This window comes from Teleopsis dalmanni, chromosome 1 (assembly GCF_002237135.1).
Source record: "Teleopsis dalmanni isolate 2A chromosome 1, ASM223713v2, whole genome shotgun sequence".
NCBI classification, from domain to species: domain Eukaryota; kingdom Metazoa; phylum Arthropoda; class Insecta; order Diptera; family Diopsidae; genus Teleopsis; species Teleopsis dalmanni.
The window spans coordinates 44,916,647-44,936,556 of NC_051846.1; the positions used below are offsets into that span (position 1 = coordinate 44,916,647).

At 29.2% G+C, this 19,910-nt stretch overlaps 1 protein-coding gene across 1 annotated transcript; it reads left to right on the top strand.

Moving 5' to 3' along the window:
- The first annotated feature begins 240 nt into the window (after positions 1–240).
- On the top strand, positions 241–19,824 carry LOC119670322 (podocan-like). Its single transcript, XM_038080536.1, has 4 exons — positions 241–698; positions 15,890–16,904; positions 18,403–18,601; positions 18,666–19,824. The coding sequence occupies exons 1-4, from the start codon at positions 391–393 to the stop codon at positions 19,625–19,627; spliced, it is 2,484 nt and encodes an 827-aa protein (XP_037936464.1). The 5' UTR covers positions 241–390; the 3' UTR covers positions 19,628–19,824.
- The last annotated feature ends 86 nt before the right edge of the window (positions 19,825–19,910 follow it).

The window sequence follows — 19,910 nt, forward strand, 5'->3', positions numbered from 1 at the left end:
TCAACGTGTAGTCCTGTGCGTTAGGCAGGCGTCACCGAAAAGTCATAAAATTTTGAACTCAATAATGTAGATAAAAGTATAAAGTAAAAAGTAAAAAGGTCTCTAACTAAACCAGATAGATATTCACACATATAGACATTATTTTATTTATGATCCAATAAAATATCACAAATACTTTAAGTGTATAATAAATATAAAATATATATGGTAAATATCTATATAACAATTGTCCTCTTCCAGTGTCAATTTAAAGTGTCTAGTGTCTTGTAATGATTTCAAAGCAAGTCACTTAAGTGACTTCGTTATTAATTTATGTTCAAAGTGATTTGATTGATTGATTTCGAATTTTATTAAGTGTGAATTTGAAAACGTGAAAATATACATTTCAAGATGGCTTCGTTAATTTATACCGTTTTAAGTATTACTAATGTAGCGTCAGTACATTGTGCTGCACGTCCAGAAATCTCTCCATGCACTTGCGACTCAATTTCATTATACAACCTGAAATTCTTAGAACTAACTTGTGAAAAGGTCGATTCTTTTCATCAGATCGTCGACAAATTGTCTAATAAATTCGATCCGAACTTAAATATAAGTTTGAAAATAACGTATTCACAACTTGAGGACATGGAAATGTTATCGTTTAAGGACATGAATTTAAATGTGAATAAGTTACGTTTGCAATGGAATAATTTGAGGTAAGTTCCTTTTAAGGAGTACTATCTCTTCAATACAATAGATATCACAAACTTAATGTTATTGAAAAAAAGCAATCCTATGGGATTGAGTTATTGATCATTTAATTAATGTAAAAAAAAGTGAATGAAAAAGATTAATTAAATAAGCAAGCAAATTTGTGCGCTGACTCTGAGCTTCTCAAATTTGTCAGTGCACGAGTTGAAACATTGGTACTTATAGTTTCAAAAAGGTATTTACGTATAATTAAATATAAGAAATAATTCCAAAATCATTCGATTAATGTACAAAAAAGTGAATGAAAAAGATTAATTAAATAAGCAAGCAAATTTGTTAATAAAACTTTCATAGCAAAGTAATAAAACTCTAGAAAAATGTGCGAACATAAAAAGTCAAGTACGGCTTTGTGTCAGTTGGTTAAGGTGCGCTGACTCTGAGCTTCTCAAATTTGGCAGGCACGAGTTCAAACATTGGTACTTGTAGCTTCAAAAAGGTATTTACGTATAATTAAATATAAAAAATAATTTCAAGACCACTGATGATGGGTATACAGCCAAAAATTCAATTAATTAAAATAATATCAAATAAATTTTTGTTGTTGTAGTTCACTACTGTTCGAAAAAACCTCTTCATTAAAAAATATTTAAATGTTATATAAATAATATATAAATAAAATAATATATAAATAAATAATATATATATAAATTCAATTTTTATAATTTACTAAAATAATAAACTTCTACCAGTATTCCTTGACTCCCTCTCTGGCTTTGGAGTGCGATCAGAGCCAAATGTGTTTCATAGTCTGGTGGCTGAAATCCCTCCTCCTTTATAATTTTTTTTCTCTTCCCTTTATTTATACAACTGCCAAGATTTTGTATCTAGTATTTGTTTTAACAGTAGTGGAAATTACAATAATAATTCAAATCAATATTAAGAATTACATGTTGTGTGTGAAATATTAACAATAAATAATAAAAAAGTATTTAAATTAAATAAAATAAGATAATTAAATATTAAGAGTAGATGAGTCAATAAATAGATTAAAATTGTTTTATGTGTAGTTCCCTATGAATTGTTATATTGATAGTTCAGGTGGAAATAAGCGTTTCAAGCGTCTATTTTATGTGGTTTCGTCATTGGGTAGCTGCCTCATTTCTGGGATACGGTGACAGAGTACTCTATCTATTTTTACTATTTTTTGGATAACGTCTGCGACGAAGGATCTTTTTGACACGATGAATGTCATAGTTTAACACTCAAATAAAATAATTTAGTTTATTAAAAAGTATTGTTTTTAGAAAATATATTCCGGCATAGGGTAGGAGAGTAATCTATCTATTTTTACTATGTTTCGGATAACGTCTGCGAAGAAGGGTATCTATAAAACACGATGAATGTCATAGTTTAACATTCAGACTAACCTTTATAATTTAAATATTAAATATAATTAAAATTGTTAAAATGTAATGACTTTTTTTTAAAAATGATAAAAAAATGAATATATAAGTTCTTTAAAATATACAGTTTCTTTTAAACATGTATTTTAGGTTATTTATTAGTAACTTTATTTATTTTTGAGTTTTCTTTATTTATTTTTGAGTTTTCTTTATTTATTTTTATTATATTTATTTGATACTATTATTTATTTATTATTATATTTATCAATTTAACTAAACATAATTATTTTGGATAAGCTGTACAAGACGTTTTATATGGAGGGAGGGTATGGACTATGTCCAGTGACATATCCTAATATATTTATATGTAATGGTGTAAGCTAATCATTTATTTCAAGAGGGTCGTTGGAAGTCTGCTAATAACATAAATTGGTAAAATATATTCTTCAGTGATATATTATTAAAATTTTATTACATTTAAATAGATAGAAACTGTGTTATATCTATATTTATTTCAAGAAGGGAGTTCCATTATTACAAAATTCAGTAAAGTAGAACTTTCACTGATGTGTTATTAAAATTTTTTAATATTTGGATGGATAGCAAAGAAATTATTGGGTACTGCTTACTTTGGAATTCACTTTATAAATTTTTGTACTCTTTTCTTTCATTTTTATGACAATATTTTGCATTGAGTCATAAGAATCTTCCATTTTTAGTTCTCTGAACGTTACATACTTTTAGAAATAAGTGTTCGTAAATAAATGTATCTCAAAGGAAGTATATCATTTAAAAATTGTTATTTGTAGTGAGGTCAACTAATAACAATTGCATGGGTCAGTAACGGTAAACGTTCTATATACACCTCTGATTTGTTACGGTGTGACTTTAACGTTTTTGCAAGAATGTATTTCTCCATAATAAAAAATTCAAGAGAGAGAGTGAGAGAGAGATATATATAATAAAAAATATTTAGTTTTGATAATACTTTTGTGCTTCACGGAATTTTGGTGTTATGTTACATATATACTAAAGGAAGAGAATCTATATACCGTCTTCAAATATCCTAATATTCTGTGAAATATCATCGGAAACTAAAATAAATGTTATTGTGAAATGATATTGTACCATTATCATAGTATTATATCTATTGTATTTTATATCTAAATAAAACTTTATTTCATATCTAAATAAGAAGAAAATTAAAAAAAAAATTTTTTTAAAAATTTAACAAACAAAATGAATCACTTTTAAAGTTATTATCGTATCCTGGATCTTGCTACATCGATACATCTGAACTAATAATAAACATCAGTTCTGCTTGTCATATTTGATATTTAATAACATTCTCAAGCTGTAAGCATAAATCAAACTAATTTATTTAGGTGTTTGATAGACAGAGGACAGAGGAAAGTATCTTAAACACTACTCTAAATGCAATTATTAAGAATCGAGGGGTATGTATTTGCATTTATTGATAGTGAGTTCAATGTATAGACCTTCCTTTTTGAAATTACATTTTTAGAATATAGCCTAGTTTGAATCTTAAAAAGAAATACTTAATTAAAACTCAATTATGCAGGATCTCATAAGAAGAAAGGTCACGTGAGTTTCATATTTTTCTCTGATTATGATTGTGAAACAGGGAATACAGCCAGTAAAATCATAATTGCTAAATTGTTAGTACTATTTTGATACTTTTTTGTCAAATTGAGTAATATGCTTGTGTGAAATTTGGGAGTGTGAAATTGGGTGAATGTTGAGGTATGTTATGGTGGATATTGACCTAAGTTCGTCTAATGTTCTTTGCTTGTAGGTATACACTTTTGACTCCAAGAAACCACAGAAGGTGATTTCTTGGGTGAAATTGGGTAAATGTGGAGGCCCGTCGAAATCAATATTTTTTAGTATCAAGTGACCGCCGAACAATGAATTTAAGAAATCGATCGAGACATGAGATGTATGAGATGTAGCTCCTCTTTTGTATGAGATGTAGCTCCTCTTTTGTTGAAACCAAAAGTGCTAAGTATCATTTTCTCGAACCATAATATTTTACGATCAAATAATTGGTTTCAATAACAGATTGAATGTAGTTACTTTGTCACTATCTTCTTTGAAAAAATATGGTCCGACGATAATGTCAGCACAAATCCTGTAACACACTGTCAGTTTTTAACTATTAAGAGGCATTTTTTCAATAATTTGAGAATTTTTAATAGCATAGAAGAACCGACATTTTTGTTGTTTTAGGCTTTTTTTTAAGTCGGATGCCACTTCTGTGCAACATAAGTAGCTCCCTAGTTCTGATTTTTGATCGATACGGCATGGATTCTTTGACTTGTCTGCAGGCTATTGTATTATTCCAATCAGTCTGAGCTAATTAGATAGCATATGTTGTTTCTGTTAGTGTAATCTATACGAAAAAGTTCGTACCTTTAAACTTTGATGTCTCAAGAAGTATGCTATATCTGTATATAATTTTTTTTTAATTTATTCCATACTTCATTACGAGCTTAAGGACACAAAAAACGATTTCCAACTATCTCCATTTTACAAAATTTGTTGAAGTTCGTTAAACAATTTCTCAGTTTCAGTATTAATTGTTCTTGTTCTTTTACGTCGGGTTCCGTGGCGATTCCATGTCTTCATAAGGCCTACCCACCCAAATTTTCGCTTTTGAATTTCAACATTATAAAGATAGAGTTCTTCATTTAATATCGTTCTTGGCCATCATATCTTTATTATCACATGGACATATAGTGTAGTAAAATAAATAGCTTAAAACAGCTGAGTCTACTAACATCAATTATCGAAAAAAATTATTTTAATTAAAATTTGTCTTCAATCCACACAATTTGTAAATCCACACAGGGATTGACTCTGTGAAGACTTTTCAAAGTTCCATGGTACATTAGGACGAACGACATCCTTAGGGACATCAAGATTGATCCCATCAAAAAATACATAAAGCATAGAGCCCTTAAATTATTTGCGAAAACTGACAGACTTACCAACACCGCGTTATCAAATCTCAAAATGGTTACAGTCTCCTCGGGAAGGTATGCAGATCTGAGGTCAATTATTGGTTAGTCTGATGAAGTGATAGAAAATAATCTAGTCAAAGTGTAAAGAGGGGTTTTGAAAATACCTCGAGTTAAAAAAGAGTAAAGAGCTTCAACGTTATAACAATCTAAAAATATTTTAAAAAATTTGAAGTCTTCATATTACAAAAATTTGATTTAATTATTATTTCGCTGAAAAATTGTGTACTCTTAGAAGTGATATGATATCATTACAACTCAGACTAATTACACTTGTAATTTGGACAGTTGTATTGTAATTTATTTGTTTTTTTATTATTATTATTATTATTCTTGACTGTTTAATTAGGAAATTCCCCTTTGACTGTGGTTTTGAGATGCTTTTCTCATCTTTACAACGTCGGAAAAATTAAAATTATTTTACACACGCGTAGGTAAATTAAGAAAAAACAAAATAAATTTAAAAAAAAATGGGAAATAATCAAATTAAATTGTAATAACAAATTAAAGAATGAGTTTGTGTATTTCTTTTGCAATTAAAATATGTACATACATATATAAAAAATATAATTATTTCTTCTGTTTATTCATTTAATTACTTTGGGCTGATAAATCTCGTAAGTACAACAATTATTTAATGCGCGATTCCTACACCAAGCGGCATTTTGTTTTTATTGATGTACTTTCTTATCAAAATTAACAAAAAAAAATTATAAATGTTAATAACGAAAAAAAAAAATATGCAAAAATAAATAATAATAAAAAGTATTCCATTGAATTAATATAATTAATAAGAAAAATTCTGTTTTAGAATAAAATCAATATACAAGACAGCTTAATACATATAATATAATATTAATATAATATTATATTAATTAATATTACCAAAATATTGGCATTATCGTAACAATTAAATAATTTTATTTTAATATACATATTTGTAAAAGTATACAATTTAATTTCAATAAAAACTTTTAATTTTTATTAACTAATAAAAAAAAAAAGAAATAATTTTAGAGAAAAATCCCAACTTTAGAATTGCGCCAAATCAGTTTCGAATGCCAATTTCTATACGTATTGTCTTTAATTACATTTCTTGAGAAATGTAGTTTACTCGTTTTGAATCCGTTGCATATTTGTATACAGAAATATTAGAGATACAACACATTTAAATAAATAAGAGCAGAAAATTTAATTACGTCGTTAGCCTTAGACCCACAGTTGAACGATCAATCTCTTCTATTGATGCCAGCCAATTTATAACAATTGACCTATTGCCATAATGTGGCACTGACCAGTTCTCCACAAAAAACAACCAGCAACCCAAAAGATACTATATGTGTTCGTAATGATTTAATTTATATGTAATTGTTTCAGAATTGAAAGATAAATATGTATGTATGTATAAAAAAGAAAATATGTTTATTAAATAAATTTAATTGGTGACAAATTGAAATTGAAGAGTTGTTTTTATTATTGTTTTCGAATAAAAATTTCCACTAATTTGGCACAAAATCGCGGTTTTGTTTGTTTTTTAGTTTAGAGTATTTTTTTGAAAAACACAATATATTTATATATACAAACATATATTTGCGTTTACATATATATTATACAGTGCCGATTTTAGCACTACTTGCGCCCCATGTGAGATTACTTTGTTGTCCCCTATCTACTATCGGGATCCATGTCAACAATACTTAAGTTGCCATTCTGACGATTGAGCGATGAAAAATATATGCAATTCCCTACAGTAGTGCCACTGGTTATTGTACACTGCTTATTATGTTCTAAGTGTCTCACAACATCACAAGATTACTTTGTTGTTCCCTATCTACTATCGGGATCCATGTCATTAATACTTAGGTTGCCATTCTGATGATTGAGCGATGAAAAATATATGCAATTCCCTACAGTGGTGCCACTGGTTATTGCACACTGCTTATTATGTTCCAAGTTTCTCACAACATCACAAGATTACTTTGCTGTCCCCTATCTATTATCGGGATCCATGTCAACAATACTTAAGTTGCCATTCTGACGATTGAGCAATGAAAAATATATGGAATTCCCTACAGTGGTGCCACTGGTTATTGTACAATGCTTATTATGTTCTAAGTATCTCATAACATAGAAGCTTACGTTTTACGGACAGTAAAGACTTAAAGACTTAAAGGAAAAGAATTTTAAAACTTGGATCTGGCGCCCCTTCATTTCTATTGCCCGACCGTACCCAATGCGCTTATCCTCAATACCGCCACTGTATTTATATATACGGAACTAAATTCAAGTTATGTAGAAATAAATAAACTTTCTTGGAAAGTTGCTACATATTTTTATTCGATTAAACTAATATTATTGATGTGGAGAAACAATAGTCTTAGTTTTCTTCAGAAAGATTAAATGCCATGACGCAGTTTTATATTCCTTGAAAAATTAATATAGTAAAACTTTGCATTCATTATTATGTTGAGGCTAGTTGAGTAAGTGCACTTGAGCACTTTTACTTTTATTAACTGCGAGGTTTCTTCAAAACCCGCCTGTACGCCTTGACTTGATCATTGTTTATTACTTCATCAGACTAAGCAATAACTGACCTCAGATCTGCATACCTACCCGAGGAGCCTGTAACCATAGTTATTCAATATTTTTTGATGTATGATATATATCATATATATGATATAATGATATAGACTACTATATGGACTTAAATGTTAATCTGTTACATTAATGGATCATGAAGAAACCTACATTTATTGTTTCTACTAAAGCAATATGAAACTTAGCCATTACAGCGTTCTTATATGTATATATATTAAGCGTGCATTGTAAAGAAAATTATGTATTGTTAATATATTATATAAACCACGTTTCTTTTAAGAGTACAAGGAATCTTAAAAGATTTCAATACATGTCTTTTTTATGCCATTCACCTCATTTTATTACACAAGTTATTAAAAGTCTTTTAAAATAACCCTCTTTCAAATTTAATTGGTCAGTTCTAGTCAGTTTATACCTTTCCGATTCTATGTAATTGCATTTTGTCAACATTATTCTAATTTTCACACAGTACCTATTCCATATACATTTTTTCCGGATATGTACATTAAATTGAATTTTCATTATTTTACCTTTATTTAAGTAGTATTTCGCTTGGCTGTTATCCAGAATACCATCCGTCACAAGATTTTGTAAATGACTCCCATTTACATAGTATTTGAAGCTTTTTTTGTAAATATGTTAAGAAGAGATAAGTTGATATATTTTTGTAAGTTAAATCAAAACAAGGATTCTGTGAAATGTCATAGAGTTTTTCGAAAATCTTTTACATAGGTGCTCTATATGCTCTTTATCTCTATTGCATACACTACAATTTACTTAGTCATTTTACTAGTACTTTCTCTTTCCCTATAAGAAAGATGATAATCTATGTTAACTAGTATAATAAACATGGCTTTAATGTCTGCATATAATTTAATAATTTCAACTTAAATAAGTTGAAAGATTGACTTATTCTCCGCTTCAGATCCACAACCACGATAAAAGTTATTATAGGGTAAATCAAATGTCATAATATGTCTTTTTAGTACGCAATCATCTGTCAGCATCGATCTGTCAACCGCAGTGTTGAGTAGTTTCCGCTTTAGTTGCAGCAGTTGACAGGCATATTTCTTCACTAGTTTGAATCGAGAAGATCCTGAGAACAGAAAATAATGTATTCATACATATTAAATAGTGGATAATCTTAATATATTTACACGGATGACTCAAAACTCGGATAAAGTGGAGGCAGTATATTTTTGTACACTATTAATAGTCAATAAACTTTACATTAGCGGTTTATTGGAATATTTTTATATTTATTGAACTAAACTGTCATCAAATGACTTACAAATGTTAACATGTGGTCAAAAACACTGAATTGTTACGCTGAACTCTAAATGATATAAATAAAATATTTAGCTAATTTGGGTTCTGCATCCAAGTGATATCGTAGGAAATTGCACTGCTAATGAGTTAGTCAAACATGGCACTAATGTTTCGGTAAGAAAATAATATCAGATATGAAATTTTCTGTCTCAAAACGTTTTGTTGGACATAAACAATAAAAAGCAGAAAGTGACCGGTTAGAATAAAATGATCGAACATTTATTGTGCCACTGTCCGGCTCTTTCGAGACCCAAAGTTGATTCCTCAGATTTTAAGATGGGTTGGGAACTTGTCACCACGTTCATGCATCCTTTGAGGATTATTGAAACATTGATGTTGGTTTCTTAGGATATTTCTATTTTTAGAAACGAGCAGAGGTGGATGCAGTTGCCCTATTACACACAATTTCTGATTATTGAAACTAGATGTTTTAGTAGGTTGGTTATCATGCGTTATGGCTTATAGTATTTTCATTTTTAGGACTGCTAAGTCTAAGACCAATAACAATAAATGATATTTAAAAACTTCTTAAAGGTTAATTAAGGAGCTTTACATGTTCTTAAACATTGTAAATATTTTTATAAAATTCGAATAAATTCGGACGAATATTTATTTTTAATTGCTTTTAAAAATAATCAGATTAAATAAATGAAAATAAAAAAATTCTTTACTGAAAAAATAAAAATATTTATATTCTTCGATCGTAACAAAGTTTCGTAGTTGACACTCAAGTTTCTGAAGTAAATCCCCAAAGTTAACTACAAAAATTATCTGTGAATAGCGTGGCCGGTAATTCAACGATAATTTTAAAACGTTTTACAATTGGCGCCATAATAATTTTTAATGTTTATTTTAATGTATATTTAATGTTTTAAATTTAATTTCATCACTCAATATAAGTATATATTTATTTTATTTTTTTTTTTGTATTAAATAATTAAAATTAAATTGTAGCGGCAAATTGCACACCTAAAGCAAATGAAAAGTAAATATTCATTGATAACAATCAGGAGAAATTAATAATAAATATGTATATAAATAAATAAATAAATATATTGAGTTTATTTATGGTACGTTTGTGTATATGTGCTCTTCAGAGGAGAAAATCAGAAAAATTATAAATACGACTAAGTAATCGACTGCAGATTTATTTAAGCGTTCGCTTTGATTATAATTTCAAAACAAGTTCACTTAATGCCGAGAAGCGAAAATACTTTTATTCCTGCGAGATAAGAATTAGCAAAGTACGATAGTGGACTGAGCCAGCCCGGTTGCCTGCCTACCAATCAGCCCATGTCATACATTCAATCGCTTCTTTTGCATGATCATATTCTGTTCAATCACATAAGTTTCGTTTGTTTGTTTATTATTGTTGTTATTATTGTTGTTATTATTATGGCAATTATCAGGCTTAATGATCTTCAAAGTGCATAAATGTACGTACGTACAACAAAAAAAAAAATAGAATAAAATATAGAAACATTTCTCTTTTTTTAGCAAGACGACACTTTCAATAATTTATTGATGAGTAATTATTATGGAATATTTCCAACCGTTCACTATCACTTTAAACTTTGGATTTGCATTGTAGAACTGTAGAAATTGCTTTTTAGTAAATTGTATAGTGAAAGGCTTTCATTATGCCGCAAATTTAAGTAAAATATTTTAAAACCTCAATTTTTTTTCTTATACGACTATAGAATATAAGCAATGGGTCTTCAGAAAACCCATTCTTCAGAAGTTTTCACCACATTATATTAATATACCATATACCTGTGTATTTTTATGCTAGTAAATTATGCTCATTGCTATTTAATGAAGGATCTAAGTTTAGACCAGTTGATCTTTTCTTATAAAGTATACATTTAGCGTTGCATGGTCTCAACCCCAGGGCTTTGAACCTGAACTAAACCAAAAATAGAAACAAAAACAAATATATTTACCGAACTGAAAGTCGAAATCGAAACGAAAATAATATGTCGGTTTATATCGGATCAGCACTGTATAGTTCGGTATCTGTTCATTTCAGCACCTTCCACTTAATTTGTTGTTTTTTATATTGTTTATAAATATATACTTTTAATTAATTTAATAAGTCAAAAAGTCCCGTAAACCAGGAACCTTTTTGTGGTTAAGAGGAGGTAGCTTGCTTGCATCCATTTAAAAAAGATACAAAAAAAGGTACAACATACCAGGTTTATCTGTTACCATAAAAACGGAGAACTTAATATAATGAAGCGAATGAGACCTTGAAATGCTAGTAGTTTACCTGGTACTGATGCATATATGAACGAAAGTTACGGGCATCTTATATAAGATAACAAAATATGACTCTATAAAGTAGATGTATTAACCGATGTATAAAACAGTTTATAGAGGAAGTCAGAGATATATTTATTCATAAAAATATAAATATTGCTATATAATTATAAATCACTATATACCATATATATACATAAATGTATGATTTTAAAATTGTGCTTTAGTGCAGAATATTTCGTTTAGGGTCAGTATAGGCTATAAAAATTTAATTAAAATTTCTTATTGCATTCAATCAATAATCGCGAGGGCAACAATAGGTCGTGTGACAATTTTATACACTTTGTCTACACTTTCTTGTCACATATTTTTGAAAATATTTATCAAGTTCGAAAAAATATTGAATGTTTTTTTTTTGTATTTAAATACAATATTTTAACACGAGTACACAATAAAAATAACAAGAATTAATTAAATGAAATGATCCTACAGTCTCTAAAAATAGACTCAGTCCAATCGCAACCGCATAATTCTTTAGACATCGAACCATAACGGAATTCGTGGAATGCGCAAAGTGACAAGTTGACAAAGGACGTGTCTAAATTTTCCATTTAACGTGTTTGATGAGCGGAGTAAGATTGTTCACCTTGTTATGTTATTAATTTTTATTTTAACGCACAATAATCACATAGCGCCACATTCCCATATGAATTATTCATCTCGAAAGAGAGTAGCATCCGTCCTTGCTGACAGACTCGCTAGATGCAGGCGCCAAATGTTTTCTTTTAACAGCTTCATTAATTCAGCTAAACATGTTGTGATAAATTATCAGGCTAGACGCTTGCCATAAAAAGAATTAAAGATTCTTCCACTATAGAAAGTCAAATATTCTTAGAGTGATGCGTTCAGCGCCAACTGTAAGTGATGGAATTTCTAATGGTTGTGATCTATTTTTGTACGAACTAAAATAAATGTTCTGCTTAAATTAACTTGACGTAAAATTAAAACCAGTGCTACTGCCACTATATCAAGAGGAATATAAAATGCAGAAATATCTTTACTCAACTTCCCTACGCCCATGAATTATATAGTAACTTCACAGACACCAAATTAAACTTTCATAATTAATAAATTAGCTTAAGAAATAACATATTTTACAGAAATATTTATAATACTAAAAACTTAACAATTTGTATTAGATTGGCAGCACTTTTAGCAGACTGAAGCAATAAATTTAATGTTTCGATAGAAATCTTAAAAGATACGACACTTTATAAGGGGTTTATCAATCACCTAGTCAGTCTACTCTTACATATCTTTAAAACACAGAGACCACTAGAAAAATGCCTCACATACGACCTATATGTGTGCCTAATTTATTATTTTTCAGTGCCCAGGCAATAACTTAAGGGATGGGGTCTTTGTTTTCAAGGCGACTAGAGTTTGACATGTCTGCATTAACACTATCGTCTTGAGCAACCTTACAAAAATATTCTGATGTTTTGTGGTCCTAATCGTAGGCCCAGGTAGTTTAGTGACAAACTGCATGCAAGTGATTCATTTTCTTCATCATCATGATAATTAGATTTATTAAAATGTTTGAAGAGGTTTTTCGAACAGTAGTTAACTACAACAACAAAAATTCATTTTATATTATTTTAATTAATTGAATTTTTGGCTGATCATACAGCTGTTTCGAGTATTGCCAAATACCCATCATCAGTGGTCTTGGAAATAATTCTTGTATTTAATTATTCGTAAATAATTTTTTAAGACTGCAAGCACCAGGAATCGAAATCGTGCCCTGCCAAATTTGAAGCTCATAGTCAGCCCACTGTAACCAACTGACCCAACTACGGTTGACTTTTATGTTCGCACATTTTTCTGGAGTTTTGTTACTTCGCTGTGAAAGTTTTATTAACAAATTCACTTGCTGTGTTTACATTAGAATGAAATCATAAGATTAGCATAATTGTTATTAGGTCCTAAATGAACCATATAAGTTTTAAATGGACCACCTAAGTTTAAAATAGTTTTAGATAGTCCATTTAGATCTTAAGCTTGTTTCAGAACACTCTTTCATTCTTCTCTATTTTTAGCCTTCGTTTCCTTATTGGAGATATTTATCTCTCTGACATCGTGCCGCACGCTACCAGCCCATCTATTACTTGGTCCTTGGTCAAATAAAATAATATTTCCAAGAAATTTCTTGACTTATTGAAATCATATATCTTCAATATCCATATCTTTAAACTCATGCCACAAACGAAATTCATATAAAATGTTTGGTATTTTTAGATTGTATAGATAAATTATTGTTATCACGAATATATAGTCTCTCATTATTTTTTTTATAAAAGCAATTAAATAGATTTTATCGAAAGCGTCCTTTATCAGGCGTATTTTTCTACTTTTCATAGTTCAAGTTTATATTGAACACAACGAATTCACTTGTTTCAAAAAACACATACCGTAGTTTCTACCATCTTTTATAAATTTATTATTTTTTGCTCGATGAAATGCGAGTCAGTGTCTAAATCACATTTACTTGATAGTGTCTATGGTCACTTGGGGGATCCACTGTAACAACAGCTCCATTGAATTCTAATACTAACATTGTCAGGTGAATTTAAGCAAGTATAGTTTGAAGCTCAGCATATCTTTCTGATTCAGTATATAGTGCATTTTATATAAGACAATGAAATTCTGAATTAGTATGAGGATACACAACATCAAACAATTTCAGCGCTCTATCTTTGATATACCTTCTTCGCACACTCTTAACTCTCAAGTCTTTGTGTATATCTTCATTAAATTTTATATAACATTTAATACCACATTATTTTTCATTGGTGAGTACTTTAACCGACTTGGTCTGTTTCTTAAATTATGTTGATGTACCATACGTCATAGGATTTTTGGATTATTTTGGATCATTTTTTATTAATGCAGGCTAGTTATTTTACTATTTTAGCACTGTTAGCTTTTAAGTATATCAACAAAATCTGTTTTTTCTCTCCATTATTTTGAATATAGAGTTGAAAAGGTTTTGTGATCGTCTATATTAATTATATCAAAATATTTACTCTACACCACTTTAAGTGTTTGTTGAGCTAATAGAACTAATCTCTGGTTTAGGCAATTATGACATTATATTTTTTATCTGTTCTACCATGTTATTATGTTGTATAATTTAATACTAATATAGAACCATATATATACACGAATCAAGTTCGGCAGCATGTTGAAGTATTATATTTTTAACATATCTTTATTTCCGTCGTTTAACATGCGTTAGTGATGTTGAGGCTAACTACTGGATCTGAGTTCTTAATCCATATATCTTTTCTGCCAAACTTCCATTTATGCCTTGATTGATCATTTGTCAGTGTTCTTTTTTCATACATTTCAAATGTTTGCCTTTCTATTCATATTTTAACAATATATATATATTTATATATATATATACGTATATATAATATACTAATATGTGCAAATATTTTACTTGTTGTATTCTATTAACAAACTTTATTAGTGCTAATCTTTTGCTAGTGTATATTGAATAATGATTTAAAATAATTTAATTAAATAATTGACAAACCCATGGCTAATATACACACTTACCCATGTGTTTTTATGGTTATTATTTCTGGATATAAATATAAATAAACCCTGGTTCTAGAGTTTTAAATTTGTTTGGAAAATGATTAAAAATTTTCATTCATTGCATTTTAGTATTATTGTAGAACTATTAATCAGAATAAATGTATTTATTTAATTTAAACAGATGTAATTATCAAAGTATTAAAATAGCAGTTTTGTTATATGCGCTACTAATAATTAAGTGAAATTGTTTTTTTTATATATATTCAGCTTGCTTACCATAATCCAAACTTAAACTATGTTTACACTTTGACTTAGCAAGCCTTTTTAGCACACTTTTATATGGATTTTCTATGGATTTTGTATGAAAAATGACACATATTGCTGCATATTTGTCGAGTGAAGTACAACAGTCTTAACACTGCGTTACTGCATTTCGAGGTTTTCGACTTGAAAAATAGATATGATATTTTTTTCAAATATTAAACTTCATATTTTTGCTTTTAATAAGTCAAGATATTGTTTCTAATCCTTTATAACATTATATGTAATACAAGTGAATAAATTCCATCAAATAACGATGATCTGATCCAAAAAGTTTTAAAAATTATAGATGAACTTATGAATTGAGTTAAAATTATGCTAAAAAGGATTGTTACAAAAATGCAATGAACCTGAACTGTTCAGATTCGGTTCAGATACTTTACAATCAATCAACGACAATTATTCCTTTATCTTTTCTCACACATCCCAATGCTTTTTAATAACAATGAAAACAATGAATCATTTAAAGTCAATGCTCGTGACGTGATAGCCCATTTGATTATGTTTATCTGAGTCGGCTTATGTACATTTAACAACTTCACAGATATACAAAAACGTTAGTAAAAATAAAAAAAAATTATTAAGAAAAAAAATTAATTTTTTATTAATTAGAAATAAATTTTGTTTTTCTAATTTTAGAACTTTGCCCGAATTACCGTTTCGTGGGTTATCGAATGTCGAGTTTTTGAGTATTGGTGACAATGAACTTGAAACAATACCGAAACATATGCTCAGTCACATGCCGTTAATTAAGACGCTTGATATGGGCAGATGTCGTCTGAAGTCGGTGTTGCAAGATGATTTTAAAGGTACTCAAATGGTGAAGTTTTTGTTTTTGGTCACTAACGAGATAAAACGTTTGGAGAAGGGCACTTTCCCACAAAGTTTAGTATCGCTACATCTTGGCCGCAATCAAATCGAAAGTCTTAATGGTACATTGCGCAACTTAAATCAATTGGAATCACTGTTTTTGAATATGAATAATATTAAATCATTGGACGATGAGTTACCGGAATCGAATCGCTTACAATTGATAATTGCATTTGATAATCAATTGGAACATTTGCCGGAGAGTATGCGTTATATGACCAACTTGGAAACTTTACACGTTCATTCTAATCGTATTAGATCACTTGATGGAAAATTGAAGAATGCCAAAAAATTAAATGAATTTTACGGACATTACAATAAGATAGAATATTTGGCACAGGATGAATTCAAGTCTGTGGTTAAAATGGAAGAAATTAGAATGGATTTTAATAACATTAAATCTTTAAATTGTTCCTTATTACCAATGAAACGTATTACAAAAGTCAATTTCTCTTTCAATGAAATCGAAGAGTTCTCTATGAATGAGATACGCGGCCTTATGTATCTTAAAACACTTGACCTTTCATATAATCGCATAGAAACACTTACAGGACGTCAAGATAATAGCATTGATAAAGCTTCAGTACTCGTTGAATTTAATTTGGATCATAATCGTCTCAAATCTTTGGATGCTGCTTTAATGGGTTTGGATAGTTTACGTATACTAACTTTATCCTACAACGAAATCGAACAAATACTACCAGAAGATTTTATCGGAATGGTGCATTTGGAACTTTTGGATTTGTCTCATAATCAACTGTTAACTTTACAGGAATTAGAAACGGTAAGTTGTGTTCACTTGAATCTATGAATTATAAGAATTAAAAGAATTGCGTTAGAATTTGACTAAAACTATGTAATACATTAAAGTGTAGTCAAGTTAATTATATTTATTTTTTAATGTTAATTTTTTTGTCGTAAGTGATGCGTCTTATGACAAAAACAATTTATTTAAAAGTTGAAAGCGTTCGAATAGAAATGAAAAGACAACAACAAAAATTTTAGTTAATTTATTGAAGTTTCGCTGACCATATCACGTTGTTTCGAGAAAATACGAACAATAATATTCATCAGCTTTTCTTAATCGCGATTAGCGAACTGGTAGCGTAACAGTTATAAAGCTTCTCTGAAAATTGCACCCAAAAAAGGTGCCTTACATATAGAAAGTAAAAATATGTATAACATAGCTTTGAAATAAAAATAGGCAACCTCAAGAATTAACTTTCAATTCGTTGAACTTGTGTTTCTAATTCTAATTTAATTCTAATTTAAAGCACAGTGCTCTAGATAGTGTCACTTAAATAAAGAAATAAAAAGTGACAAAAAACTTGACTATTGAAAGTTTTTGGAGCCTTGGCTACTTCTGGAAAAATACGGTTAGTCAACGTTTCTATTTTGACAGGCACTATTTTTAAAAGTCTAGCACTTGTAGTCCAACAAATTATATACGGACTATAAATCCCCCTGCGGGGAAGGGGTCAGAATATACTTGCCGTGCCAGAATATATTCGAGGTGAGTATCTGGTACTGCGGGGGTCAGTGGGCCCGTAGCTCACTGATAGGCCTCGCATCGGGATAGGCCTCGCATCGTACTAAGATGGGGGTTATGTCTTACACGCATTTCTAATTTGGTGCCGGCGGAATTTCTAAGGATATTCCAATTATTGATTGACGCTTCGTATCAATACGTTGTGTTTTTGAACATCGTAGTGTTAGGCGTCCACGGCATACAATGTTGCGTAAAACAACTTAGACATCCAGATACGGACTATAAACTAATTAAAAAAATATCGAATATTTCCTAAGACCACTAATGTGAGTACTTGGCAATACTCGAATCAGCGTTGTATAGTTAGCCAAACTTTAATAAATTAACTAAAATTTTTGTTGTTGTCTTGTCATTTCTATGCTAACGCTTCTTTTTTTACTTTTATTTTATATTTTAAAGTAAATTTGACTAAATTACAGGCTAAAATATATTTGTATGTTAGTAACTATTTTTATTTGAAAAGATATTATTACGAATAGAATTATATTTCATATCTTATTTCTTATTTCATATCTTTTATTTTATTGATTTTTTGATCTTTAATAGTTTAGCACATTAGATCAGCACATCTAAAATATATATGTATTTAAAAGACTTTATTTAACTATTTCCTAATGTTAGTTTTAATTTGTTAAGTAATTATATTTAATAAGTAAGATTTAATAATATATAGTAATAATAATATGTGTTACTTACTATATAAAGAAGATTTGAATTGTTTTTGTTCTTTTAGACACGTCTACCAAATTTGAAAATATTAAAAGCACCGTTCAATAACTTAACAAAATTGGAACGAGATTTCCATGGATTACCAGTACTTTGCCAGGTGAATGTAACAAATAATCAAATTGCAACGATATCTGCCGAATTAGTGAAACAATCTCGCTGTCTTAGTCACAATGTGCTTAATGATTTGGAAATACATTTGGAAGGTATTTAGTAATACTACTCATATAAATTTTATTTATATTCTCTAAAATTACCTATTTATCGTAGATAATCCAATCATGTGCGATCAACGACTTAACGAACTCTGTCAAATGATGCAGAGACAGAATGCAAGTATTCGAGGCAGCTCACAGTGTTTCACGAATAAGAAGGAAGTATGCAGTGCACTTGAAGAACTTTATAAATCATACCCTTCATTTTTACTGCAAAATATCGATATAACAAACACTAAGGAACTAATGGAAGTTATAATACCTAGATTGATTAATCCAGATGAGAACTTACCACCAATAATTACACCACTTGGTAAAGCAGTAATTAATACACCACCGATAATCAAAACAATCACAAAAACAGTTTTCATACCTTCACCATCAGCATTAACTACGACAACGACATCTACTACTTCAACGACCACAACAACTACAACTACAACAACAACACCAGCACCCACAACAACCTCGACGGCGGAACAGGAAAATATTAATATTGAAAGTGAAGGAAATGAAAATACACAAAATGAAACCCCAAAATTAACTGAAAGTTCGATCGACATTAATAATAATAACACACATAATCAGGGAATAACAATGTTACCAATTGGTGCAGATTTTACAACAACAACTTCGAAAACCATAACGAATTTTGATATGGATATATACATTAATGAATCGAAACATATAAATACACCCGTAGTTTTTAATATTGATGAAGCCTCAATAATTACAACGAACTTAACTAATTCCACAAATCCGATTCTGAATGAAAATGATACAATTGCTGCATCGGAAAATGCTGAAGCCCCTTCGGTATCGAAGTCGGGCTATGCTACAGTAGAGTATATACCAAATTCGGGTAACTTTCTGTCAAGTAATAATGCGGTCAACGCGCTTGTGGAAGAAACAAATTCTAATTCTGTACATGAAGAATATCATTCAGTCATTCTCGCTGATCTGGATGGGGCACCTAAAAGCATTTTAATACTGAAAGAACCACCCGAAAATCCGTAAATTCATTTCAAGCTTTACTATATTTTAAATTTATACCAAAATTTATGTTTCTCATTCAAGAAACAATGAGTTTTAGAATTAGTTTTTAATTATTTAATAAATCTGTAACTTAGTAAGCTATTGTTAGTAACTAGACGATTATGTGTACATTTGTCATGATTTTTATTTTTTGTTTAGCATACGATAGACGCAGTTAATTGTTTAAATTAATTATTTTTTGTATTTTTATTTTATTTTATTTCTTTTTTTTTTTTTAAAGTGCAACAACTTAAAGATGTACGTT

Coding starts and splice junctions, on each gene's coding strand:
- LOC119670322 (XM_038080536.1), top strand. CDS start 391: ATGGCTTCGTTAATTTATACCGTTTTAAGTATTACTAATGTAGCGTCA. Junction 16,905..18,402: donor CTTTACAGGAATTAGAAACG/GTAAGTTGTGTT, acceptor TTGTTCTTTTAG/ACACGTCTACCAAATTTGAA. Junction 18,602..18,665: donor TTTGGAAATACATTTGGAAG/GTATTTAGTAAT, acceptor TATTTATCGTAG/ATAATCCAATCATGTGCGAT.